At 52.0% G+C, this 26,945-nt stretch overlaps 2 protein-coding genes across 4 annotated transcripts in view; one reads left to right on the forward strand and one right to left on the reverse strand.

Moving 5' to 3' along the window:
* Positions 1-8,002, forward strand: ARL2BP (ADP ribosylation factor like GTPase 2 binding protein). Of its 2 annotated transcripts, none has more exons than XM_003126968.4 (6): positions 1-345; positions 1,360-1,421; positions 3,537-3,643; positions 5,348-5,433; positions 5,642-5,738; positions 6,527-8,002. In XM_003126968.4, exons 1-6 carry the CDS (start codon positions 308-310, stop codon positions 6,626-6,628), a joined length of 492 nt encoding a protein of 163 aa, XP_003127016.1. In that variant the 5' UTR covers positions 1-307; the 3' UTR covers positions 6,629-8,002. The 2 variants fall into 2 exon arrangements, with proteins under 2 accessions (XP_003127016.1, XP_013843975.1); XM_013988521.2 differs by having other exon boundaries at positions 4-423.
* PLLP (plasmolipin) overlaps positions 7,025-26,945 on the reverse strand; it is a 27,215-nt gene continuing 7,294 nt past the window's right edge. Inside the window, exons 2-5 of one of the 2 annotated variants that reach the window (XR_002344543.1) lie at positions 14,622-14,795; positions 12,241-12,363; positions 8,625-10,778; positions 7,305-8,480 (exon numbers count right to left, since the gene is read on the reverse strand). Coding sequence is in view for 1 of the 2 variants with exons in the window: in XM_003126973.5 (XP_003127021.2) it covers positions 10,662-10,778; positions 12,241-12,363; positions 14,622-14,795 (414 nt within the window). In the remaining variant the exon portion in view is untranslated. Of the gene's footprint in view, positions 10,779-12,240; positions 12,364-14,621; positions 14,796-26,945 lie in introns of both variants that reach the window. The other variant, XM_003126973.5, reaches the window with a different exon arrangement.

The following is a 26,945-nucleotide window of genomic DNA, read 5'->3' on the forward strand; positions in this document are numbered from 1 at the left end:
AACTGGAGGCGGGGCGCAGTAACGGACGCCAGGACGCCGCTGTAGCAGCTAGATACGCAGAGAGGCCAGCCGGGACGAGCAGGCCCGGCCGGCGCGTGGCCACAGCCGGGAAGCCCGAGACCAGGGCCTTGCGCGCAGACTCTAGCGGGCTGGGCCGTGAGCCGACCGCGGCCTCGCCGTCGAGACCTCCCTGATGACTGTTGGGGCTCTGCAGAGCGGAGCAGAGACTGGGCCCGGGTCGCGGGCGCGGTAGGAGGCCGGCGTGCCCGCTCTCCTCCTCGTGGTGGATGCTGCAGCGGCGGCGGCGATGGACGCCCTAGAAGAAGAGAGCTTCGCGCTGTCCTTGTGAGTGACGCTGCCTGGCTGGAAAGACTGGAGGCCGGGCTGCCGACGCTTGGCCTCGGCCTCAGCGCTGTGAAACGGGTATCCTCGGTGGGGGTGGGTTAGGGGAACCCTCAAGGCTCAGCCCCAGTTTCAGTGGTTGATTCTGCCGCAGCGGCGACGGCGGGATTCAGGCCTTAGGGACCGGCTTGCAGGGCCGTGTCATGCGGTGATCCACGCATCTATCACAATCCTCCCCTCCCCTCCCCCACCTCCAGTTCTTAGTCGTCAGCAAAACCTGGCGAGTTTGAGCTGCAGAGGCCCGACCGCGGGTCGGAGGACCCTCCATCACTACCACCCCCAAGAACTCCCGATCTAATTGCCTCCTCCCTGGCCAGTGTCTTAACCGCACCAGGTTTACGCCAGCCCACAAGCAGATAGGTGTGGGGTGATAGCTAAGATGCGGTGAGTAGAACCCAAAGGAAATAAATAGGAACCTTAAGATGTCCCGTGCGTGCTTTTGCTCCTTATGTCTCTTTTGGTAATTCCTTGTGTTGTACTAGGTTTCCTATTTTCTTTTTTTTTCTTTCCTCTTGTTTTTGTTTTTGCTTTTGCTTTTTATGGCTGCACCTGTGGCATATGGAAGTTTCCGGGCTAGGGAACAGCCACAGCAATGTAGGATACAAGCCGCGTCTGCAACCTACACCACAGCTCAAGGCAACTCTGGATCCTTAACCCACTGAGGGAGGCCAGGGATGGAATGGATACTAGTTGGGTTCGTTTCCACTGAGCCACAACAGGAACTCCCTGTACCAGATTTTCTGAAAATGGAGACATTACATTCACAGATGTGTCAAGTGTGTTTTCTTCTATTTGGAATTGCTAGATTAAACAATAATCATTCTTAATTCTTAAAGTTGGGTGCCTGGAAGTTTGCTTTGCTGTTTTTTCTTTTGTGCGTTTTTGAAAATTATCTATAATACGTTTTTCAAAAAACAAATTATTTGAAACAGCATCTAATCCAGGCCTGTTTTTCAGCTCTTCCGCCTCTGATGCAGAATTTGATGCTGTGGTTGGCTATTTAGAGGACATTATCATGGGTAAGCTTCCTTACTTGTGCTCTTTATTTAGAACCTTGTTTTTAAGGACATTGAACTCCATTTGGAGAGTTAGCTTTTTATTCTTTATTTTTTGGCCTCACGGGTGGCATGTGGAAATTCCCAGGCCAGGGATTTAATCCCAGCCACAGCTGGGACCTACACCACATCCTTAACCCCCTGTGCCACAAGAGAACTCATGGAGAGTTAATTTCAAAAGTAGAGACAACATCAAGCTTGCATATATGCTACATGTAGCAAGCACACTGTAATATGAAAAAAGCCTTTACTGTGATTTATCTGGGAAGCATAGAGCCTTAAAACAACTAATAACCATCATAGATTCAGTCCCAGGAATGGACTTATTCAGATAATGGGGCACCTAGAACTTACAGGACTCTTGGAAACTAAAGACAATATTAACCTACTTTATTTCAAAGAGCAATTTCGTCTTTTGTCTTTTTGTTGTTGTTGCTATTTCTTGGGCCGCTCCCACGGCATATGGAGGTTCCCAGGCTAGGGGTTGAATCGGAGTTGCAGCCACCGGCCTACGCCAGAGCCACAGCAACACGGGATCCGAGCAACGTCTGCAACCTACACCACAGCTCACGGCAACGCCGGATCGTTAACCCACTGAGCAAGGCCAGGGATCGAACCCGAAACCTCATGGTTCCTAGTCGGATTCGTTAACCACTGCGCCACGACGGGAACTCCTCAAAGAGCAATTTCGTTTTTTCAGTCTTGAGTTTTGATATTTTTGTGACATAAAATACAGTGTAATACCAAAGCACGCGTATCCGGGTCATACTTCATTTGGTTGCATATTTAACTGGGTTCTGATTTGTGGATTCATCTTGGCATCTATAAGTCCTACTAAAGTAGTGAGCACTAACAGGCACTAACTAAGACAAATATGTGGGAGAGAAAAACCTGAGAAAATTTTATCTGTTACCTTCAAATTTTCTGAGAATTAGGAAAAGAATACTTGTTTTTTTGCTGCTTAGTCTTGTTTAGTGAAAAATCACTACGTTTTAGTACCTTTGGGTTCCATAAAGATTCATGCCCTTAACTCCTAAGTACAGATGTTTCCCTTTGAAGCGTGAAGATCTGTGTGGGTCTGAGGATTTCTGGGGCATGCTCAGGAGTACTTTGAGTCCTTTTGGCCCATGTGGGCAGCCTGTGTGCTGTGGGAAAATGAGCTTTCTATAAGCCCAGGGTATTTATCCCAAAGTCTAGGTCATTTGTGAAGCTTTCCACTTATTTTTAGAAATAATAATCTATTTCGTTGTTAAAATTCCCTAATCCCTAATAAGTGCTGGTCCGAACTGATTTCTTTATGTAAATTCCCATCTCCATTCCACCTAGTAAACGTATATGATAGGTATTCTGATCAGCCTCATTTTCTATTCAAAGAAACCAGGGCTTGGAGAAGTTAGGTCATGTGCCCGAGGTCACACAGCTGTAAGTGGTCAAGGTGGGATTTGAACCAAGGCAGTCTAGCCTCTGTCAGAGCCCATCCATTTAATGACTATACGGTTTCCATCGCTGCTGCTAAATTAAGAGAACCGTTTCACTCCTTTGTGGAAAAGGAATGGGAGGCAGTCCCAAGCCACCCTGTATGGCTCTATGTAAAACGCACTGGAGGATGGTGACGGTGCTCGCACAACAATGTGAAGGTCCTCGGTGTCACCAAACCGCACAGTTAACACCATTGGCATCCCCTCCCCAGAGACTGGCCATTGAGAAAGCAGCTCTGCTGACATCTAATTTCTGCCTGTTTATAACTCAGAATGATTTTTAGTCTCTTTTGAAAGAATACATTTTTCTGGAGTTCCCATCGTGGCTCAAGTGGTTAACCAACCCGGCCAGTATCCACGAGGACACAGGTTTGATCCCTGGCCTTGCTCACTGGGTTAAGGATCCAGCGTTGCCCTGAGCTGTGGTGTAGGTTGCAGATGCAGCTCGGATCCAGCGTTGCCCTGAGCTGTGGTGGTGTAGGCCAGTGGCTCTTGCTCCGATTAGATCCCTAGCCTGGGAACCTCCATGTGTCTCGGGTGCAGACCTAAAAAAGACCAAAAATAAATAAATAAACAATACATTTTTCTTATTGCGGTTCAGATGATGAGTTCCAGTTATTACAAAGGAATTTCATGGACAAGTACTACCAGGAGTTTGAAGACACGGAAGAGAATAAGCTCATTTACACACCCATTTTTAATGAATATGTAAGTGCATGCCTGCTTTCCTTACTGACAATTAGGATGTCTTGAAAATATACGGATTTAGGGTCAAATGATGTTGAAATTTACTCACCTTTTTTTTTTTTTTTTTTGGTCTTTTTGCCTTTTCTGGGGCCGTTTCTGCAGCATATGGAGGTTCCCAGGCTAGGGGTCAAATCGGAGCTGTAGCTGCCAGCCTGCACCAGAGCCACAGCCACGCCAGATCCGAGCCGCGTCTGCAACCTACACCACAGCTCACAGCAACGCCAGATCCTTAACCCACTGAGCAAGGCCAGGGATCGAACCCACAACCTCATGGTTTCTCGTCGGATTCATTAACCACTGCGCCATGACAGGAGTTCCGAAATTTGCTCAACTTTTAAAATCTGCTACCAGCACCCTGCCAGGGATTTTAATTAAAATCTGGTTTGGTTTTCGTCTCCTCTGCACAGTTCTTGGGGCTGTTCTCCAAATATTTAAAGATTTTGTCTTCTGTTTTAAAAGATATTTGACTTTGTCATGATCCTCCATTCAGTCATAGTATGTGGGGTCACCATATCTTGCATTTGCATACTTTGGACCTTTTGGCTCACACATACTACATAATCCACTCAGGGATGTATGACTGAGTTAAAAGTGAAAACCAAGATCAGGATCACTTACTATTGGGAGTTCCTTCGTGGCTCAGCCGTTAGCAAACCTGACTAGGATCCATGAGGATGCAGGCTTGATCCCTGGCCTTGTTCAGTGGGTTAAGGATCCGGCATTGCTGTGAGCTGTGGTGTAGGTTGAAGACTCGACTTGGAACCTGCGTTGCTGTGGCTGTGGTGTAGGCCGACAGCTGTAGCTCTGATGGACCCCAAGGCTGGGAACTTCCATGTGGCTCGGGTGCAACCCTAAAAAGCAAAAAAAAAAAAAAAAGATGACTTCCTATTGGTGTCAAAACCAAGACTAGAACCCAGGTACCTCAACTCTTTTTTTTTTTTTTAACCTAAGTAATTGAAGTTTTTTTTAATTGAAAAAACTTATTTGTAAAATAGATAATTTCTCTGTTTGTATTCTGTGATATGAACATGTGTTTCAGCTAATACAATAGCAAATTACTTTTTTAATTTTTTTATTACTCAAATGAATTTATCACATCTGTAGTTGTATAATGATCATCACAATCCAGTTTCACAGGATTTCCATCCCACAACCCAAGCACATCCCCCTACGCCCCCAGGCACCTCAACTCTTAATCCTTGGGTCTTTGCACTATGCCAGGGCCTCATGCAGCCTCCTGTTAGGATCCCAGCTGTCTGAGAGGTTTGAGCCTCCAGCATTTTCTTTGCTTAACACAGAAGCATGGCTAAATCAAAGATTTCTTAAGCCAAGCCTCAGCTTATAAGGAACTGTGACTGCCTCTGCCTGTATGCTCTTTGTATGTTCTCTGTGGCACAGATGCCACCTATCTAGGCAGAAAAGCCCTCCCTCACTTCACCCGTCGCTTCCTGCCATGGCGGGGGAGCCCTGCAGCTCCCTGTCCCCACCCACCTTGGAGCCTTCTTATAACAGTGTAACCACCGCCCCCATGGTGGGCCAGGGTGCCAGGCACACAGAGTAGGCTCTTAGGAAATGTTGGCAAAGGGCTGGAGGATGGACGGGCTTTCTGCACAGAAGTTGTTTTCCTAAAGTGTGGTGTGGCCAAGATCCTCTCCTCTGCCACAGATTTCTTTGGTGGAAAAGTACATAGAAGAACAGCTGCTGGAGCGGATTCCTGGGTTTAACATGGCGGCTTTCACCACAACGTTACAGTGAGTTCAACTTGCTTTTGCTTCGCCCTTTTCTTACCCTCCTCCTCAACTCTGAAATAAGAGCCTTCTCTCTCTCTGCCTATCAAGCTTTAGAGCACTCAGTGGTTAGGTCCTGGGCTGGAGGCCCTGCAGACCTTTGAAGGAAATCTCGGGGAGACAGCCTGTGTCGTCATACGTTGTGTGACGCATCCACTCCTTTCTTTTGCAGGCACCATAAGGATGAAGTGGCTGGTGACATTTTCGACATGCTGCTCACGTTTACGGATTTTCTGGCTTTTAAGGAAATGTTTCTGGACTATCGAGCAGTAAGTTTCTCCTATCTGCTTAGCCACAGTGAACCATGTAGAAAGTTCCAAGCAGACCTTGTCGAGCACAAACCACCCCCCATGCTTCTCTGTGTAAGACCGGCTGGTGTGAGCGGGTCATGGAGCAGCCTGTCTGCAGAGCCAGCTACTGCCCTCTGCTGGCTGGAGCCCGGAACCCTTAGTAGGAATTACATTCTCGTGGTTCTGGTGAAAGGGGTCCTAGGTACCTTAGAAGATCCCTACATAATCAAAAGGACAAAACCAAAAAGCAGATCTAATTAGCTGCCTTCCCTTTCCTGTAACGCAGGCCATTTATAGGAAAGAGAAATGTCTTTCAGTGAAGAGAGGTGCATTTTTTAACAGTGACCAGTGCTGAACAAAAATGCAAAATCATCTTCTTGCCCTTCCTGTGTGCTCCCTGGTGGCCCTCCCACCCTGAGCACCTTCTGCTCCGTACCAGAGGCGGGTTCTGAAAGTCCTATCTCTTGCCCCTTAAAGTTGTTTCTGGAGTTCCCATCATGGCTCAGTGATTAACGAATCCGACTAGGAACCGTGAGGTTGCAGGTTCGATCCCTGGCCTCGCTCAGTAGGTTGAGGATCTGGTGTTGCCGTGAGCTGTGGTGTAGGTTGCAGACTCGGCTCGGATCTGGCGTGGCTGTGGCTCTGGTGTAGGCCGGTGGCTACAGCTCCGATCCAACCCCTAGCTTGGGAACCTCCATATGCTGTGGGTGCAGCCCTAGAAAAGACCAGGAAAAAAAAAAAAAAAAAGTTGTTTCTTTTCCTTGTAGGAAAAAGAAGGCCGGGGACTGGACTTGAGCACCGGTTTAGTGGTGACTTCATTGTGCAAATCATCTTCTCTGCCAGCTTCCCAGAACAATCTGCGGCCCTAGCTACCACCTCCAGGTAATGGGATCTTTCTGGAGTCACCACCCCAATAGACTGGGAGGCTTTGGCTAATGATGACAGAAGAATACATCTTGGAAAGACCGATTCTGTTCTCCAGCTCTTCATTAGCACAGATGGGTCAGGAGGAAAACTATGGGACCCTTCCTCGACACGTTCTTGTCTCCAGGAACCCTGGTGTTACTCCCATGTAGACAACTGCTCTCAGGGGCTTCCGAGTCCAGCTCCTGGAGCAAGCCCACATCCAGCATTCCACCCAGGGGCCCTTCCCCAGCATACACATCAATGTGTCTATGTTGGAAGAAGCCGCCATCACCAGCCCTCTTTTGGCCCAGCAGGCCCTACATGTCCTGCCAGGCTTTTTGTGCGCTCAGAGCTTTTTATGTGGGTCAGTTTCAGTCCTGCAGCCCCAATGGTGTTTTTAACTGGGAGTATTTATCTGGAGTGTAACTCAGTCTAGCTGCCCGCCTCAAGATTTCTGAAAATCTTGCTCTCACAGCTAGTCTGTGATGGCTGTAGCAATCAACTTAGAGAGAGACGTCTTTTACCTAAAAGCTACCTGTGAGAATCACTTCCTGGTCTGTCATTTGCAGTCTTCGTATCAGTGTCTTCTGCTGGTGCTGCTAGCCCACTGTTTGTATAATTCTTGTTTGTGTTTTTTGGAAAAAATATTTTTATAGATGAATACTCAGGCTAACCTAGTGGATATAATCTTGGAACTTCCATGATTACCCACGTCAAGATCAAAGTATTATATGCTGTGTGCTTTTTAGCTATTAGTGCTGTGAAAGCCAAACTGCTTCCCGTGTTCGTGTTGCTGCTTTCCTGGGCACGAGCGACTGTACGCTGGAGCTAGTTTACCAAGTATCTGCTTCTTAGAGCATGTTAGTGTGGGTGCAGGTTTGCTGAAACCCCTTTCTGTGTAAATCAGCGCCTTAGGTTTTCTCTGTTGGGGTGGGGGCTCCGTACTTCCTTTTGCTTTCAAAATAATCCTACCAAGATGGTGTTCACTGGTCTGGCTCAGCACGGATAGGAGAGAGCAGACAGCGCTACTGGTCCTGTCTGCTTGGATTTAGCACTCTGATTTAGTCCCATGTTTGCTCGAATGTTAAGTGACCAGAAAATATGGTTGTCACATCTCTAGAAAGACAGACCATAGCTAGTTCAGTTCCCAGTGTGTACCTTACGGGTTTTTTGTTTTTACCTAATATTTTTCAAGTAAAAATAAGAATCTGTACTGACTTTTGGTTCTGGTTTTAAAGGATGAGCTATATATAGGCTGTGTGCTTTTCTGTACTGATGTGGCGCTTACTAAGTACTTTTGTACCATGAGTAAAATGTGAGGTGTTTTGCAAAAACTATCTTAAATGAGTCATCCCCTTTCTTTACTGTAGCTGCTGCCATTGGGTTGTCCATGGTTGGGTCTTGGAAGCCAAAGGCAGTCTCAGGGCCAGCTCTTGTAAAGTGCTGCGCTCCTGCTCTTACTTCCCCTTCTTGCTCTTTTTGCAAATGGGATCACCCATCTCAGGCCAGTGGGCCTGTTGAGCACTTGGGAAGACCCGCTGGTCCATCTGCCTGAGGAAAGGCAGGTGGACACATCCAAAGGTGAAATTATGAAAAGTGAACAAGAAAGGCAAATGGTTCTTTTTCATCCTTTTCCACTCAAAAAAAGCAAGCTCAGTGTTGCTTCATGTTAGAAAATAAGCTGTCTGATTTCTTTTTAAACAAACTAGAACTCTCTGTCCACATGGAAACTTTTGCATCAGGTCCACCTTTGGTGGGGCTCCAGGTGTGGCCGGAGAGAGAAAGGCTGGTGTGAGGCCCCAGCCTCAGAGACACCTGCTGCCTCCTGTTGCTCCAGCCTCCCCCGCCGGAAAGCAGTGTTGACCCAGACTGCAGGGGCTAGGGCCCGGGCGGCCTTGGCCTCCCGCAGAAGGCAGCGAACATCCTCACCAAAATAGGCTGTTTTAAGGTGTCAGAAACCTGCTAAGACTTACCTAGGATTTTATTCTCTCTCGAGCCTCAGAAGAAAATGGGTTGATCTTCCTTAAAACTAAACTCTCTTCTTATGGCTTAGTCCTGGAATAACTATAATTTATTACTCAGACTCTGAGACACTGGAAAGTAAAAAAGGAGGCTATTAATAGTTACACACGGGAGTTCCCGACATGGCGCAGTAGAAATGAATCCAACTAGGAACCATGAGGCCTCGATCAGTGGGTTAAGGATCCGGCGTTGCCGTGAGCTGCGGTGTAGGTCGCAGACACGGCTTGGATCCTGCGTTGCTGTGGCTGAGGTGTAGGCCGGCAGCTACAGCTCTGATTCCACCCCAGCCTGGGAACCTCCATATGCTGTGGGCATGGCCTCAAAGGACAAAAAAGACAAATTTTCAAAGAAATAAATAGTTACACAGGGACAACAAGCATAAATGGGCCCTCTCGCAGGCCCGCAGGGACAGGGGTATCCAACTCCATCCCCTTCCCCTTCGTGGTGGACTAGCTCATCCGCAGCTGTTTGAATCTAGTTCCATTTTAATTGTCCCCCGTTTTCAAGACAGGACCAAGGGGTGCCCCCAGGCATGCTTGTGGCTTATTATTCAGAGTTGTAGGAAAATAAGCTCAGGAGGCCTCCCCCCTCTGCTGCCACCCCCTCCCCTGAAGGTAGCAGCTGCGCAACAGGCACGTGGATTATCTGAGCTCCGAATCTTCAGATTTTGACGGTAGGGGACATATGGCAATCTTACGTTCAGCAAGACGACTAGGTGATTTATTGTTAAACGGAGACCCTTGAAAATAAAACGGGGTGCTACTAAGTTCCTGCCACGACAAGCTGCAGAAACAGGACAAAGCAGGCGGGAGGATGCTCACCCTGCCTCAGGTCAAAGAAGTGGCTGGTGGTGCTGAGTAGTTCCAGAACTGGAACGGCCTTTCCATAGGCATTTGGAATCTTTGAGAGGGTGTCCCTTGGTATCCAGGACCCCTGGGACCCAAATCCACAGATGCTCAAGTCCCTTATATAAAATGGCGAGTACAGTGAACACAGCCACCCCTTCATGTCAGTCGATGGGCTGAATCCTCAGATGTGAAACCCACAGATACAGAGGGCTGCCCGTACTAACGTGCACTGCAGCTTCCTGGCGTTAATAAGCATCTAAACTCTTGATTCCCCAACATCTTTTCCAAATAAGTTCTTTCATCTTTATTTTTGTAAAAAACAAAAAAAAAACAAAACCAACAGAGTCCCCACCAAGCACAGGACAACTCACAGGCAAGACCTTGCTCTCCCTCCCTCCCTCCTGGCCACGCTCACGTCCCCGCGGGCAGTCAAGCAGTGTCAGGGAGGCGGCAGCACTGACGTTAGCTTCTCCCCAGGGGAACATTACAAACGAGGGCTTGGGAAAGGGAGGGAAACACGGAGAAGTTTTTCATCATTGAGCAATCGCTTTAAGTAACTGGCCTGTTTGAAAGGCAGGGAAGGAAGGCTGCACTGTGAGAATCAGAACCCTCTTTCTACACGTTTCTACAAGTGACATGTTGCTCTGGGGGAAGGAGTCAGGCCAGAATTACGTTTTCAGGAATCAGAATGGCTTGGGGAGTTGTGCTCAGCTCTCCCAGAACAAAAACTAAGATAAAGATAAATACGTGCTGCTTGTTAGGCTTATTCTGTGGTGGGTCAGAGGCTGCAGGTCTGGAGTCATTGTTAGTTATTTAGTGCCAGGGAGAAGGCTGGGTCCCGGCCTCGGACCCCAGAGTCCTAAAGACAAAAGCAAGAGTGTCCTGTCTCCCCCATCACCTGCTGAATCTGGAGGATGAAGAAGAGGTCTTGGCTGTTGGGTTCTCTCCAGCCAGCGCACCTGCTGAAGGAAGGATCCCGATTCCTTGGGAGTGTCAGGTGAGCCTGAGGCGTCGGATGAGCAGAGAGGAGCAAGGATAGGCCCTTTCGGGCTGACTCCATGCAGGGCTCAGGCACTGGGACCCAGCTGCAGCCTTCAACCCCAAGGTGGCCCATGGCACAGATGGCTTAGGCATAGCCACCAGCCATCTGACTGGTGGCTGCATTGCTGCCTACTCCTCGCCAGGCCTGGAAGCTGAAGAAAGCACTCACTCCATAGGCAATCATCACTAAACAGGAAAAGAACTGAAAGAGAAGATAGCAAGAGCTGTGACAGTGATACGGGCACCAGGCAGGGAGGTGCAGACAGTGAAACCCGGGGTCCCTCAGTTAACCAGAATGCACTGCCCTGGCAGCCACACCAACTCCCACATAGCCATACAACCATGTAACAACTCAGGGGGCTGATGGGTTCCAGACTCTGGGCTGCCAAGGGTTTTTTTTTTTGTTTTTTTAGGGCTGCACCCTCGACATATGGAAGTTCCCAGGGTAGAGGTAAAAAATAGAGCCACAGCAATGCCAGATCTGAGCCGAGTCTGCTACCTGCACCGCAGCTCATGGCAACGCCGGATCCTTAGTAAACCACTGAGCCACGATGGAAACTCCAGGGCTGCCAAAATTATATGCTAGTGGGGAAATCATTAACACACAGGCAGGATGCGTCCGACTGAGAGGGACAACTGGACACCATGCCAAGAGTGACCAAGGGGTAGGAGCTACTTCGACACGCATCAGGGATTTAGTTTCTAAAAGGCAAAATGCAAAAGGTAGGAATTTTCTGCATTCAGTTCCTCGGTACCCCACACTAGCACCTACGGCCATTTGGAACCTCCGTGTCTTTATCCTGGTGACAGAGTTTGCAGGTTTCAGGGCCACCCTCACCAGGAAGAGTGAGGAAACCCAGGTCCATCCTGGTCTAGCTCCCACCTACCTGGGACTCCATCTAGGCATGTCCCTTCACCTCTCTGAGCCCATTTCCTGGTCTGTGGCAAGGGCTGGCAGTCCCTGTGCCCCTCCACGACGGAGGGGAAGGACTCCGTGAGGAGGCGTCTGCAGAGCCTCGTGCCCAGTGTGAAGGGGGTTCTGATACTTCACTGGCTGACCTGGAGCTTGAGAAGCTCCCAAACGGTTTAGACCAAGAGATTTTTTTTTTTTTTTTTTTTTTCTTTTTTCTTCTTGGCACCTGCAGCCTATGGAAGTTCCCAGGCTAGGGGTCAAATTGGAGCTGCAGCTGCTGGCCTATAACAGAGCCACAGCAACGCCAGGTCTTTAACCCACCGAGCGAGGCCAGGGATCGAACCCACATCCTCATGGATACTAGTTGGGCTGGTAACTCCTGAGCCACAATGGGAACTCCTAGACCAAAAGATTTTTGCATGTGCCCTTCTTAAGGCGAGAGGATGGTTTTTAACAGAGTCTTTAAGGGGATATACTACAACCCTAAATCACTGAGGCACAGGTGATTTACAGCAAAGCTTAACAGCTAACCCAGAGCTGCATGTGCCACCCCAGAGTATTCCCCAAGCATTCTGGTGGCTCACAGGTATGTTAGTTATGAAGACTGTGAGTCTGCCGAGAGGAGGGAGCCTCAGCAGGTGGTAGGCACCTGCCTCAGACCAGGGTGGACTGGGGGCGTCCAAGGGCACAGACCTCGATTTGGCCCGTCTCCCCTTTCACTGTCAGGGGCACCCCAGGAAGCCATACTCACAGAGGCAGCTGCCTGCTGGTTGTACCGCCGGGTGCCCTTCAGGGACGTCAGCTCAACTGAAGCGCTGCAGGTGATGAAGGCCGTGATGTAGAGAAGGGTGGCGCCCACGTTAAATATCATCAACTGGAGGAGGGAGAACAGGCTTAAGACGCGAGCCTCGTCCAGACACTGGAACCTCCTGGTTCCCACAGCACCTCCCCTTAGGAGCCAGACCGGGCTGGGCTCTAGGATGGGGGTGGAGGCATGCTGCTCTTGCCAACTAAAAGGGCCACAAGAGACGGGGGTCTCCGCAAGGTCAGGGCAGAGGCCATCTAAGCAGGGAACATAAACATACCCAAGGCAGAGAGATGGCCGAGGCCTAAAGTGCGCTCATCGGGGCAGCACCAGTCCCAGGAGATGGCAAGAGGCCAGACCCAGTCCACCTCTGGGTGCACCTGCTGAAGAACTCCGGCCTGCCCCCCGATGTTGGCTCCCAGCCAGGCTGGGCCCTGAGAGGTGGTTCATCCTCCTCTGTCCCCAGTGGGAGGAACATGGATCTGCCTTTCGGCCACATCGTAGGCTCTAGGGCCCACATCAAAAGCCAGGAGGAGGACTCCTAAGCCAGGTTGGCCAGAAAGGGCCCTCGGCTGACAACCAAGCCCAGGCCCCATTTTCCTAACCCTTGGTCCCCAGAACCAGTTGACACTCTTAGCAAACATCACAAACTGATCTGATGGTCCTCAGGCATGTTCGGTTCATTCCATAGATTTTTTAACTTTTTTGGGTTTTTTTTTAGTGCTGCACTTGTGGCATGTGGAAGTTCTCAGGCTAGGGGTCAAAATGGAGCTGCAGCTGCCAGCCTACACCACAACTGCAGCAACATCAGATCCCAGCTGCATCCACAACCAACACCACGGCTCTTAGTAACGCCAGATCCTTAACCCCTTGAGCAAGGCCACGGATCAAACCCACATGCTCATGGATACTAGTTGGGATCTTAACCTGCTGAGCCATAACAGGAACTCCCCCCCCCAAAATTACCAACATTCTAAAATTAGATTTCAGGAGTTTCTGCTGTGGTGCAGTGGGTTAAGGACCCAGCATCGTCTCTGCAGTGGCTCAGGTCGCTGCTGAGGCACAGATGGAGCTTCCATATGCCACAGGTGCAGCCAAAAAAAAAAAGCAGATTTCATAGGAAAACTTTCAGTCTTAAAATATCAAGATTTGGCACCTGCAATCCCACTAACAACAAACAGAGCTCAGTAGAAGTGGCTTCCCTACAGACAGATGGGTGCAGGTTCTCCAGCCTCTTGCCTGGGCCCTAAAGGGGGCTTATAGCGCCCATTGCAGAAAAGCCCAATTTGGCAACCCTAATTCAGCCTTCTCTAGGAGTGCAAGACACCGCCCCTGCCCTCGTGGCCTGGGAAAGAAGCCTGCTCCCATCAGGAGCTGCGGCTTGAGCCTCAAAGCTGTGCTAAGAGACACCAAGGCCCCTCCATCTCCGGGGCTGCCTTTCTTCAAGGCTCCTAGGACATGAGGCAGGGGCTGGACCCTGGCCAGGAAATCAGGCGTCCCCCCTCCTCACCCCAGGATCTTCGCTCCAAGCCCAGCACCCGGCGCGAATAGCACCTGGCTCCTGCCAGTGATGTCAAGATCTAACAAACCCGTTCTGTCTTAAGGATGACTCACGTTTCCTCAGCTTCAAAAGTCATTGAATTCCAAACAATGCTGCCTAGTCCCAGCCTTGCTTATCTTCCAATCACGTGCCCTCTGCTCGCAGAGAGCTCAGGCCCCAGCTGCAGGGGTTTTCCGGGTTGGAGAAAAAAGCCCCAGCAGTTTTGTGTGTCTGGCCAGGGTACTTCCTATGGACGCTCTCAGCTCTGTGTCCTCAGGGAACTGACCTGGGCAAACCCGGGGCGCCACCCTCTCCCAGGTTGCAGGGGCCTCACCTATAGGCTTAGAGGGTGGGGGAACAGCACGCTGCGCCCAGCCCGTCCTGCACACACAGACCCAGCCTTGGTGATTCCTGCCAGCTCTGACCAGCCTCCAGGCCCAGGGCTGCCCATCTGGGCTCAGCCAGAGTCAGACAGACCCACTACCACACAGGTTCAAATCCCAACTGCCCCCGCAAAGGAAGAATACTTTTCGAGATCGCACCAGCCTCCAGTCTGCATTCAACAGTCCCTCATTTCCGTTCCCTTCGTTAGAGAAAGTCAAACCTGTGTCCTCCTGGATCCACGGCTGTCAGTGCTCAGAAAAACTGGGCACTCAAACCATCAATCCTCCCTCCCCTGCCTGCCACTCTTCATTTAGGGAAGGTCACATTGTCACAGCTATGCCCAGAGGCAGAGGGGTCAGCCTGGAACCCCCACGCCCACCCCAGGGTTCCTACTCAGACTCACCACCAGCGGCCAGGGCACCATGTACAGCTTCATGTGCAGCTGAAACAGGTAGAGGATGAAGAAGACGATTGTCACCAGCCAGAGGAAGACAGCAACGAACATCACCCAGCCATAGGCCGGGTACAGGTGGTACGGGGTGTCGGCGATCAGGGCCCACACCAGCAGCCCCAGCACCTGGAGGGGGCGAGACGGGGCCAGAGTCTCCCAGAGCCCCCAGCACTCAGGCTGGAGGCCCCGGGCCAGAGGCCTCCTGGCCTTGGTCATGGGGCACCCTCAACTGGATGCGGTTACCCAAGAAATACACATTTGGCTCCTACTGCATACCACTATAGACCAAGCCCCTGCCTGGTAACGTACCCCTCTCTCAGCTCGCAGATGAGATGTCACGTGCCCCAGGGCACCTTCCCCATTTCTCCAGTCTGGGTTCCAGAACCCTCTTCTGTGCTACATGGCCCTGAGGCACCCACTGCCCAGAACTGTAATTCTCTTTCCTTCTCCAGACTGAAAGTCACACAGCCGTGCCAGCTACTCTACCTCTGCTGCCTCCAGGGTGAGACCCCTGCAGCCCCAGAGAAGGTGGTATCCCAGGCTTGCCCAGCTCTCCGAGGACAAGGACAGTGACTGTCACTCAGAGCTGTCTGTCTGCACCCAGTATAGGTGGTACCTGAGCTCAGCCGAGGGCTTAGTAAAAGCGGCTGAAAGATGAAGTCACCAGCACATCCCTAAAAGAGGACACAGTCACAGAGTCCCAGGAGTGCAGTGACCTCCGTCTGACGTTCCACCAAACCCTCTCCTCCCCACCTTCTCTGATGCCCTTTTTTGTTTTGTTTGCCTTTTGGGGCCATACCTGAGGCATATGGAGGTTCTTAGACTAGGGGTCTAATCGGAGCTGCAGCTGCCGGTCTACACCACAGCCACGCCAGATCTGAGCCGCATCTGCAACCTACACTACAGCTCACGGCAGTGCTAGATCTCTAACCCACTGAGCGAGGCCAGGAATTGGACCAGCAACCTCATGGCTCCTCGTTGGATTTGTTTCTGTTGCACCATTAAGGGAGCTCCCTGACTCTTGTTTTTGTTTCGTTTTTGTCTTTTTAGGGTCATACCTGCAGCATATGGGAGTTTCCAGGCCAGGGATCGAATCAAAGCCGTAGCTGTCAGCCTACAACTTGGACCCAAGCCGTGTCTGCAACCTACACCGCAGCTCACACGAACGCCAGATCCTTAACCCACTGATCGAGGCCAGGGATCAAACCTGCTTCCTCATCGATACTAGTCGGGCTCGTTACCACTGAGCCACAACGGGAACTCCTTCTCTGACTCTCTTACTTGCCCCCTGATCAGGTGTTACCATCCCTGTCTTACAGGTCAAACTGGGCCTCAGAGAAGCCAAGGGGCCTGTGACCCCATGGCCCCAAGAACCCTGCAGTGTGTGTAGCTGCTAGCTGCATGGACTCCACCTGATTTAAAACCCGCTCCCCTTACCAGCTGTGTGACATTGGGCACGCCTGCAATCACTCCGTGCTCTGGTCCCGTCAGCTGTCAAATGAATATACTGAGCACACCTAGCTCATGGGGCTGAGTGAGGACCCGTGGTTCACATACATAAAGGAACTACCCCAACCTCGGGGACGCTGTGCTGCAGGGAATTCCACAGGGCAGGGTGACTGACCCCCTCGTGAGGAGCTTCACGGGGAACCTGGCCAGGTGGTACCTCTCCCGGGCCTCTCCTACCCCCTCGCCGCTGGCTGAGCCAGGGCATCCTCCCTTTCCACCAGGGTCTTCATTCCCTGCAACCCCCGGGGTGGCAGCAGGCCTCCAGGCCGGCCGCTGGGAGAAGGCTCCTTGACTGATGAAAACGCAGAGAAAGCTGTCCCCCTTTTCCCGCTGGATACCATCCAGGTGTGTGGCACCAGCCCACGGATGAACCAACCATTGGATCACAGAGAATCGGCTCAGGAGCAAAACCCACCTCTGGCTGCCAGTTTTTGAGACAAAAAGTCATCGTCCCCGCTGCAGCCATAAGCTCCTAGTCCAGATGCTCCTAGTCGGACGCTCCCCCAGAGCAGCCAGAGCTGGGCGCCTGCGAGGCACCTGCCCAAGCACCCCAAGCAAGGGCCAAAGGGAGGTTTCTGCATCGCTCCCCTACACGTGTGGGGTCAGGCAGGAAAGACCCTTAGCTGAGGCGGGGAGCCTACTGGCTCCCCCACCAGCCCCTCCCTCACAACAGAGGGGGAGGGTGTGGCCACTTCTCCTTCCCCAGCACCGCCAGGAAGTGAGAGCTGGAGCCCTGGGCTTGGCAGTCAGGAGCTGGGCTTTCATCCAGCTGGAGGGATGCCAGGCCAAGGGCCGGCCCCCTCTGTGCAGCTCCCCCAGGGCAACTCTAGGCCACCCGCTAGAACACAGGCGCCCGAAGAATCTTGTTTTGGCCCTTGCTGTATCTCCAGTGCCCAGCAGTGCCTAGCACACAGTACCTGCTCGGGGCTGACCAGCCTGTTTGCTCACCCAGGAAACAGAAGTCAGACACTGGCCCTGCAGGTGCTGTGTTACAGGAGGACGCAGGTGTGAATCGGTGAACCCACTCCTGGCCCCGCTTTCCTCCACCCAGGGGTGGGCGTGGGAGACCCGGGGAGAGGAGAGCAGGGCCAGGAGCAGGTTCACTGTGGGGCCCACTCCCCTTTCCCAGGCTAGGGGTCGAAGGAGAGCTGCAGCTGCCGGCCTACACCACAGCCCTACCAGATCCCAGCTGTATCTGTAGCTTCGGGCAATGCTGGGTCCCTAACCCACTAAGCAAGGCTAGGGATGGAACCCACATCCTCATGGCTACTAGTCAGGAACTTAACCTGCTGAACCACAGGGGGAACTCCCCCACTCCCCCTTCTCTCCAGAGCTTTGCACCTGCTCCTTCTCCCCTCGGGGGTCAGTCCCCAGGCAGGCCCACCCCCTACTGCAGCCCTCCAGCCTCCGCTGCCCCGCTTGTGCCCTCCTCTAACTACCACCAACTGGCTGGGTGGCCCAGGTGAGCAGGGTGGGACACGCAGTCACACCACTGGGCGCAGAGTCCTTACCCACGAGGACCCAGAGTCCGGGTGTCTCAGCACAGCCCCCCAACCTTTTACCGCCCATTCTTAGGGCGCCCTGCCTGAAACAGACATCAGCGGGGCCAAGAGCCCCCGGAGCTGGGGAGGTCACTGCTGTGAAGAACAGTCCTGAAAGACCCCATCAAAGGACCCCCCCCCAGGGGAGGACTGCGCCTGTCGGGGCAGTCAGTTATCTTTTCACTTGAAGCAGGGTCCTTAGAGGCCCCCATGCCACCGTGTCGCCCGTTTCCGGCTATCTGAAAGGAGGCCAGAAAATGCAAGGAACTGAAAGTCGAGGAGGGACAGGTTTGAGTTTACACCTGTGTACAGTCACTGTCATCAACTGCTGGTATTATTCCTCATAGGCTTGGTCACAGCAACCACATATGCTGAGGCTCTGTGCCAAGCCTCAGGTAAGCACCTTCCCTTTTATTTCATGATTTCCCCATCACCCCCTCATTAGTCAGTATTACTGATTTATTTACTTTGCTTTTTTTTTTTTTTTTTTAGGGCCACCCCTGTGGCATATGGAGGTTCCCAGTCTAGGGGTCGAATCGGAGCCACAGCTGCTGGCCTACACCACAACCACAACCACAGCCACGCCAGATGTAAGCCGCATCTCCGACCTACACCACAGTTCATGGCAACACCCAATCCTTAACCCACCAAGTGAGACCAGGGATCAAACCCACATCCTCATGGATCCTAGTCGGGTTCGTTACCACGGAGCCACGACGGGAGCTTCCAGGTGGTATTCTTTCTTATCCCATCTTCCAGACCGAAGCTCAGAGGGAATTGTGCCTGTGGTCACCTCTGGTTACCTGGGGGTTAAGGTAACCAGAGGACTTGAACCCAGATCTGTCCCTCTCTGGAACCTGGGCCATTGAAAGTTACTTAGTGATGTGGACACAAGGAGGATGCTTAGCTGGCTCCCAGGCCCCAGCCGGCATCCTGGCTCCCAGATCGCTGTCCCGCCCTCCTGCCCAGCCCTGCTTTCCAGACCGGTAGGCACAGACCCTGCGAGAGGAAGCTGCCGGATAAGCAGTGGGAATTTGTGGTGTTCCTTCTGGCCTTGCTGCCTGGCCCTGTGCCCAGGGAGCTGCCTCGGTTTCTGCCCTCAAACAAGGAAGGTCCATTCCTCCATCTGAACCAGACAGACTGGTTTTTCCACTCCCCTCACCCCCAGCCCCAAGAATCGGCAGCGTGGTCAGGTCAGGGCGCCCCTGCATGTGCTGACCCTCTGCTGGCCTGGGTGGCCTTGCACACGAAGCTGAGCCCAAGCCTCATCTCCAAAAGCCGCAGGAACTGCTGGACCCCTCCCCTCTGACTGTGGGCCCACAGTCTGGCAGGAAGAGGCCAGAGGACTTGTCCTAGAGTTCAGTATGGGACAGTGACCCTCCTGTTCAGAGGAAGAGGGACGGTGGTAGGATGCTGAGGGCAGAGAGCAAGGCTGCAGGCCGCAACTGCCACCTGTCCACAGGGCTTCACCCAGGCCGCTCCGTCCAGAGCAGGCATCCGGCAACGCTAATACCCTCTCTCTGAGCACAGGCCTCGCCACATGCATCCCCCTGGATTCATTCATTCAACAAATATCTGTTGACCACCTGCTGTTGTGTGAGCCGAACACAAAAGCCCTGTTCTCATGGAGCTCCCACTCTACCTGGGGAGAGGGATAAAAACCCAGTACAAGTGAAACACAAATGGACTGCAGGAGAAGAGCTAGCGGGGAGAATCCAGCTGAGAAGGGATGCGAAAGCTGCGATCACCCTGGGACTGTGAGCAAAGACCAAGGAAGGTGGGAGAGAGGAGGGGAGGGAGCCGCACGCGGATGCTCAGCCTTTACCTCTGGGGGTCCCTGTTTCTTATCTCATGTTCATCTGTCCCTGTGTTTCTCTGTAGGTGTCAACATAAATACCTGTGTGCCACACACACACATACATACACACACAGAGAACCAAACCTCAGCCCCTTAGTCCTTCCAAACTGAGGCCCTGCAATGCCTCCTCAGGCATGCTCTGCAGATAAAATGACCACTGTCTAGACACCTTCCTTGAAGGAAAAACAAAAAAATCCCCCTTCTTCCTGAAAACCTAAAGCGTTCAGATGAGAGATTTTCTCTTTAAAAGAGGGCTATCAAAAAAGCCATGATCGCATATGCCCCAGGACCTTTGCACCTCCTCCCGCCACAAAAAAAAAATTTTCAACAACTGGAAGTTTTGCTAAAACCACCTATAAGGCCAGAGAGGAGAGGGATTAGTCGCAAATGGCCAGTCAAGAGGAATTCCTCAATTAGGGTGGGCCCCATCCAGTGCCTGGGGTTCTTATAAGGAGGAGACTGGACACAGAGATGAAAGCCATGGCCTCTAAGCTCAGGAACACCAAGGATTGCTGATAACTCCCAAAGGCCAGGGGAGCATGGAACAGATTCTCCTTCAGAGACTCTGAAAGGAACCACGCTTGCTAACACCTTAACCTTGGTCTTCTAAAGCTGTGGGTCAGGAGTTCCCGTCGTGGCTCAGTGGTTAACGAATCCGACTAGGAACCATGAGGTTGTGGGTTCGATCCCTGGCCTTGCTCAGTGGGTTAAGGATCTGGCATTGCCGTGAGCTGTGGTGTAGGTCGCAGACATGTCTCAGATTCTGCGTTGCTGTGGCTCTGGCGTAGGCCGATGGCTACAGCTCCGATTTGACCCCTAGCCTGGGAACCTCCATATGCTGCAGGAGCAGCCCAAGAAAATGGCAAAAAGACAAAAAAAAAAACAAAAAAAACTGTGGGTCACTGAATTTCTGTTATTTCAAGTGAACCAGTCTGCAGTACTGTTACGGCAGCCCTAGGGAGCGAAGACATCTTTCTCAGCGACCCTCTGAGTCTGTGAGTGGGTGTTATGATCTGATTTAACTGCAGGATGTTGGCATCGATTCTGATGGAAACTTGGTCTACAGACTCCCTGGGTTCAAGCTCTGGCCTTGCCAATTTACTAGCTGTGTGACCTCAAGCAAGTAGCTGAACCTCTCTGTGTTCCAGTGTCCTCATCTTCAAAATGCACCCACCTCACAGGAGAGATGGAAGTGAAGTAATGTATGTCAAGTTCTCTCTTTTTTTTTTTTTTTTTTTTGCTTTTTAGGGCCTCACTCATGGCATATGGATCCAATATGGACCCAGGCTAGGGGGTGCAATCAGAGCTGCAGCTGCCGGCCTACACCACAGCCACAGCAACTCGGGATCTGAGCCATGTCTGCGACCTACACCACAGCTCACGACAACCCCGGATCCTTAACCCACTGAGCGGGGCCAGGGATCGAGCCCGCAACCTCATGGTTCCTAGTCGGATTCGTTTCCACTGTGCCACAACGGGAACTCCCTATGTCAGGTACTTAGACCAACACCCAACATAGGCTTAACACATAAGATATCCTGTAACGTCATCAGAATATGGGTTTTCCAATCCATTCATTCTGTCTGCCTGGTTTCCTGTGGTGGTAATACGGTGTGCACTTCCTAGGGGGGTGAGGCCTTGGTGAGATAACTGTATCTAATTTTAAGCACCAAGCAGATAAGGGCCCTCTGCCAGTGTGGGCTGCTTATCTTTCAGATAAGGCAGCGGGGCTTATCTGCAGGTGAGGGGGGCAGAATCCAGCCCCGCCCTGCCCTAGGACACCTCCTGCAGCTACTCTCCCTCACTCCTCACAGGCTGGGCGTCCCCACGCAGGACCCGTCACCCCCTTTAGACTCAGTCTTCCCCTCTGCACAATGGGCCAGGAGGTCTGCTCAGCATTCTCCAAGGCTCCCCTCAGCTGGAGGCCTGACATTCCTCAGTGCAGGCTCCCCCCCATCCTTCCTAGCAGGACTCTTCCAATGCCACGAGCACTGCGCAAACCCCTCTCCCGCCCAGAGACGGTCACCCAACCTCGTGCCATCTCTCCACTCCCTGGGCTGGGTCAAACCCTCGCAGATTTGCTGTGTGGCCTCAGGAGAGTCACCTCGCCTTTCTGGTTTGTTTCTTCATCTGCCACGTCAGGGGGTCGGGCAAGTACACCTATCCTGGTCACCTATGAGGTGTGTCACACAGGTCAGATGACGTAAAGAAGAAAGTTCAGACGGGGCGGGGAGTGGGGGCGGGGGTGGGGTGGTTAGAGGAAGTAAAGCCAGAGCTGGGATCAACACCTCAGCCTGGAGGCCCACCTTGGGGTTTCGGGCTCAGCAGCCACCAAGGCAGGCAGGTCTCGGAAGTGACCGAGGTGGGCCAGCTGGGGCTGCGGAGCTGAGCGGGGCCTGCTGGTGTCCGGAGGATGGCAGAACTGCTGATTGTTCAAGCGACATTAGAAACCTGAATTTCTATGTGAAATCTACCATTTTCTCCATGTTGGCAACGAAACCAAATGTTTTAGAAACAATCTGAGGGCAGGGCCCGCCCCACAACCACCAGGATCCCCAAAGCACCGTCCAGGAAACTGAGGCCCAGGGGGCCACGTGCGCCCTTCCCGGGGTTCCCCTCACGGGCACATCTGGGCAGCTGAGGACACTCAGAACTTGGCCTGGCCAGGCCCAGCCTCCACCCCCGCCCTGGCCCTTCTCCCTACAGTGAAAGGGACTTTATGGGGACAGAAAGCCACCCATTGTGTCAGAGGAGACAAAGGCGCAGGGGACAGAGGCGCCGGGCGCCTGGGTGGCCACAACAACTCCACTCGCCACCTCCTCCCTGTGCAGAGGGGGCGAGCTCGCGGGGAGGGCTCCTTGGAATTCCCGCCCTGTGCACTCGGAGCCTTCCAGAATCCAGGGGCCAGCACACCCCAGCTCTACAGGAGGTGCAAGGGCAGATTCAGAACCCAGCCTGGGTCAGCTGACTGGGTCAGGGGCCAAGCCTCTGTTTTGCGACCTAAAAAGCATGCCTCTAGTTACCCAAACGTCACTGGCCAAACTCTCCCGAGAGCTTGCTCTGTGCCAGGCACTGTTAGAGGCTGGGTGCAGGGGATCGCTGGGGTCCCCACCCGCAGGCACACAGCTCCCAGCCTGGGCCATCGCAGGAAGGAGGAGGCTCAGGGCCTGGCTCACCTCCAGGGCTGGCTCGCTGCCGCCTTCATCACACTGCTTGCTACTCCTGAATCCCAGTCTCAGAACTAGAGGTGGAAGAGATTTCTGCACACCTACCCCCAAGGCCCAGACCCACCCCTGCAAAGAGCCCCCTGAGGAAGACATGCAGCCTCTGCATGCAGCCTGCACGTCGAGGAGTCCACCGCCACCCTTCTTACTTCACGGTCTCTCTCGGGGGTTCTAGAAAAATCTTCCCAACATGATGCTCAAACGGCCTCCTGCTTACCCCCCCTTGCCAGTGTCCATCCTGCACCCTGGGGCCAGAGACCAAGCAGGTCCCCTTGGTGTGCGGAGGCAAGTGGGGGCCCCCGAGGTATCCCCAAGGTGTACCCTGGCTCCCAGAGCAAACAGCAGTGCTCTCACTCAGTGAGCTTTCAGAAATTTCCACCTAACCTGCCTGCCTGCCTGCCTCTCCTCCTCCCCTCCTCCCTTGGGGGTCTCCTGGGCCTGTGTCTCCCCAGCACTAATCCCTTAAAGCCACACAGAAATTTCCCAAGAAGGCCTTTTTCCCCTCAAAAACCCAGGTCAAGTCCAGCCCCGGCACCACCACCCCTCCAGGTGCTTCACTCCCAGGAAGCTCCACTTCTCCACCAAAGCACTTGGCCCATTTCACAGAGGAGGAAAGCAGGGCTCTTGGAAGAGCTGGACCTGGCCAGGGTCATGCATGCTAAGGGTGGGGCCCAGTTCTGTGACTCTGTGCACAGAGATGCCCAGAGCAAGACAGAACTCCAAACCCTAGGAGGTGGGCACACTCCCTGGAGACTGCTTTATTTGGTGGCAGTATCACTGCCCAGGAGGCCAGAGCAGAGAAGGGGCAGGGGCTGGCCTTGAACCCTGGGCGGATAAGGATGACAGTAGCTTATGTTCTCAGCACCCCAGATGGGTCCCCATCCTGCCATCAGCCCTCCAGACAGAGCTGGCTGTTGGGAGCATCTAGAATCTCATTAGCCTCAAAGCTGGTCCTCTCTGCCTGCTGGGAACAGGGCGGGAGGACAGCCTGAAGCAAAGGTCTGTCTTCCTTATTCCCTGGACTTCCTTCCTTCCCCTGGCTCTTGTCCTGACTCTGTCACTCATGTTTTGGGTGACCTTGAGCAAGCCCGAACCCATCTAAACTTCAAGGAGGGACAAGGGACCCCATTCACTGACCTCATACCGGCTGGCAGTTCACCCTGGCATCTGACCTCCCACCTCCCAACTGAAGCTCCAACTAGCAGCTCATGTGCTCGGCCCTGCCTGCCCTTCAGCTTCCTGCTCTCACCTCTCCGGGAGACCCTGGGCTGCCACCCTGTCCTCCTGCCCCTTGAGCAAACAGGACAGGACAACCCAGCCTAACGGCAAAGGCTCGATTCCTACCCAGGGCTGGGCTCACCAGGCTGCTAAGGGAAACAGCCTCCCCCTGGTCCAACTCAGGTTCCAAATCGCCAGGACAGGACCCCCTGCAGCGCCCGCAGACCACCTCTGAGCAGAAGAGGGACTGCGGGTTCCACCACGCATAGCTGCCCAGCTGACAAGAACTAACCAACACCTGGCCTTGCCACTCGAACAGAAACTGCACCCACCCACCCACCACACAGGGACAGCTCTGCAGCCTTGACCTCTCTCCACTTTCACATGGTTAAAAGAAGGTCACCCAGCCAGGACCATGGACCTCAAAGCCACTGTTCGCTGCTGTGTGATCCTGGGAAAGTCCTTTTCCCTCTCTGGGCCCAAAGGGCCTTCAAGTGCCACCGTCATAGCTTTTGCTGTACCCATAAACAACCTGGGCTAATTTTTCACTCACTACTTTCACTAAATTTTTTTTTTTTTTTTTTTTTTTTTGCTGTTTAGGACCTCACCCACAGCATATGCAAGTTCCCAGGCTAGGGGTCAGATCAGAGCTGCAGCTGCCAGCCTAGGCCACAGCCACAGCAACTTGGGATCTGAGCTGCGACACCACAGCTCATGGCAACTCGGGATCCTTAACCCACTGAGCAAGGCCAGGCACTGAACCCATGTCCTCAGGGATACCAGTTAAGTTCATTACTGCTGAGCCATGACTGGAACTCCCATTCATCATTTTTTGATAAGTTATTTTATTTTTTGAAATACATGACATATATGATGTGATAGGTAACAAAATGGTGTTTTTAGCATGTCTCCCTCCCCACCCCCATTCTCAATTTCTTCCCCAGGGGCAACCTAGCACGATTTCTTGAATATCCTATCAGAGTGTCTACCCATGCGCACGTGTATGCGCACACACACACACACGTGTGCACACTTCAGACAGGGCGCATTTTTATATTTATATAGCCTATGTGCATTTCTCTCATATAAATGACAATATATTCTATACACAGTTCTTCACCCTGCTTTTTTCCACTTAACCATACAGCCTGTAGACTGTCCATCATCACACACAGAGGTGCCTTATCGTTTTCTTTGAGGGGTAAGATGTTATCTTTTACTTACTGCACTGTGTGCCACTGCACAACTGTAGCATCATTTATTTAATTCTCACTGATGAATGTGTATACATCACATAAGTCAGTTAAAAAGTTTTTTGGTTTTTTTTTTTTTTCCTGCTTTTTAGGGCCACACCTGTGGCATATGGAGGTTCCTAGCTAGAGGTTAAATCAGGGCTGTAGCCAATGGCCTACACCACAGCCACATCAATGCCAGATCCTTAGTTCACTGAGCAAGGCCAGGGATTAATCCTGCGTCCTCATGGATGCTAGCTGTATTCGCTACCACTGAGCCACAACAGGAATTCCCAGTTAAGGATTTTTAAAAAAGGAGTTCCCGTTGTGGCTCAGTGGTTAACAAATCTGACTAGGAACCATGAGGTTACAGGTTCGATCCCTGGCCTTGCTCAGTGGGTTAACGATCCCGCATTGTTGTGGCGTAGGTCGAAGACGCAGCTTGGATCTCGCGTTGCTGTGGCTACAGCTCCGATTCGACCCCTAGCCTGGGAACCTCCATATGCCATGGGTGCGGCCCTAGAAAAGGCAAAAAGACCAAAAAAAAAAAAAAATTTTTTAAAAGGAGTTCCCATCACGGCTCAGTGGAAAAATGAATCTGACTAGCATCCATGAAGATGCAGGTTTGATTCCTGGCCTCGCTCGGTGGGTTAAGGATCTGGCGTTGGCGTGAGCTGTGGTGTAGGTTGCAGACTTGGCTCGGATCCTGAGTGGCTGTGGCTGTGGTGCAGGCCAGCAGCTACAACTCCGATTCAACCCCTAGCCTGGGAACCTCCATATACCATGGGTGTGGCCCCCCAAAAGATTAAAAATTTTAAAAAAAATTTTTAAAGAAACTTTGCCATGCACCCAGTTAGCTCAGTTGGTAGAGCATGAGTCTTAAAAAGAAACTTTTAGCACCCAAACAAGGCTGTCCCCTCCAGCAGTGTTTCAGGAGTGTGATTGGCACTTTCCAAGTTCTACATGGGAGAATTTCTTTATTACCTCTTAAGTGGGAAATTCCTAACTGACTTAGTTTCCAGAAGCCAGAAAGGAAAAAGGAAAAAGAAGGAAAAGAAATTCAGCACATAAAAAAGTCTGCATGGCAAAAAAAAGGAAAAAAATCACCATGAACAATAAACATAAAACAAACAAAAAACACCATGAGTAAAAACCAAAACCAAAAACAAAAAAACAGAACAGGAAAAAAATAATTGCAAATCATCTGGCACTCCTAGCAACTGATAGGACAAAGAGCAATACTTTAGCAGAATGTGGAAAGAATACAAAGATGCAAGGAAATGCTAATAGTTCTCTTTTTTTGTCTTTTTAGGGCCACACCTGCAGAATACGGAGGTTCCCAGGTTAGGTGTCGAATCGGAGCTGCAGCCACTGGCCTGTGCCACAGCCACAGCACAGCAATGCCAGATCCGAGCCACATCTGCAACCTACACCTCAGCTCACGGCAATGCTGGATCCTTTACCCACTGAGCGAGGCCAGGGATCAAACCTGCATCCTCATGGATGCTAGTCAGATTTGTTTCCACTGAGCCATGATGGGAACTCCAGAAATGCTAATAGTTCTTAAACATACTTATAATTTTTTTTTTTTGTCTTTTTGCCTTTTCTTGGGCCGCTTCTGCGGCATATGGAGGTTCCCAGGCTAGGGGTTGAATCGGAGCTGTAGCCACCGGCCTACGCCAGAGCCAGCGCAG

This window comes from Sus scrofa, chromosome 6, assembly GCF_000003025.6.
Source record: "Sus scrofa isolate TJ Tabasco breed Duroc chromosome 6, Sscrofa11.1, whole genome shotgun sequence".
Taxonomy (NCBI): Eukaryota; Metazoa; Chordata; class Mammalia; order Artiodactyla; family Suidae; genus Sus; species Sus scrofa.

Coding starts and splice junctions, on each gene's coding strand:
- ARL2BP (XM_003126968.4), top strand. CDS start 308: ATGGACGCCCTAGAAGAAGAGAGCTTCGCGCTGTCCTT. Junction 5,434..5,641: donor GCTTTCACCACAACGTTACA/GTGAGTTCAACT, acceptor TTTCTTTTGCAG/GCACCATAAGGATGAAGTGG. Junction 5,739..6,526: donor TGTTTCTGGACTATCGAGCA/GTAAGTTTCTCC, acceptor TTTTCCTTGTAG/GAAAAAGAAGGCCGGGGACT.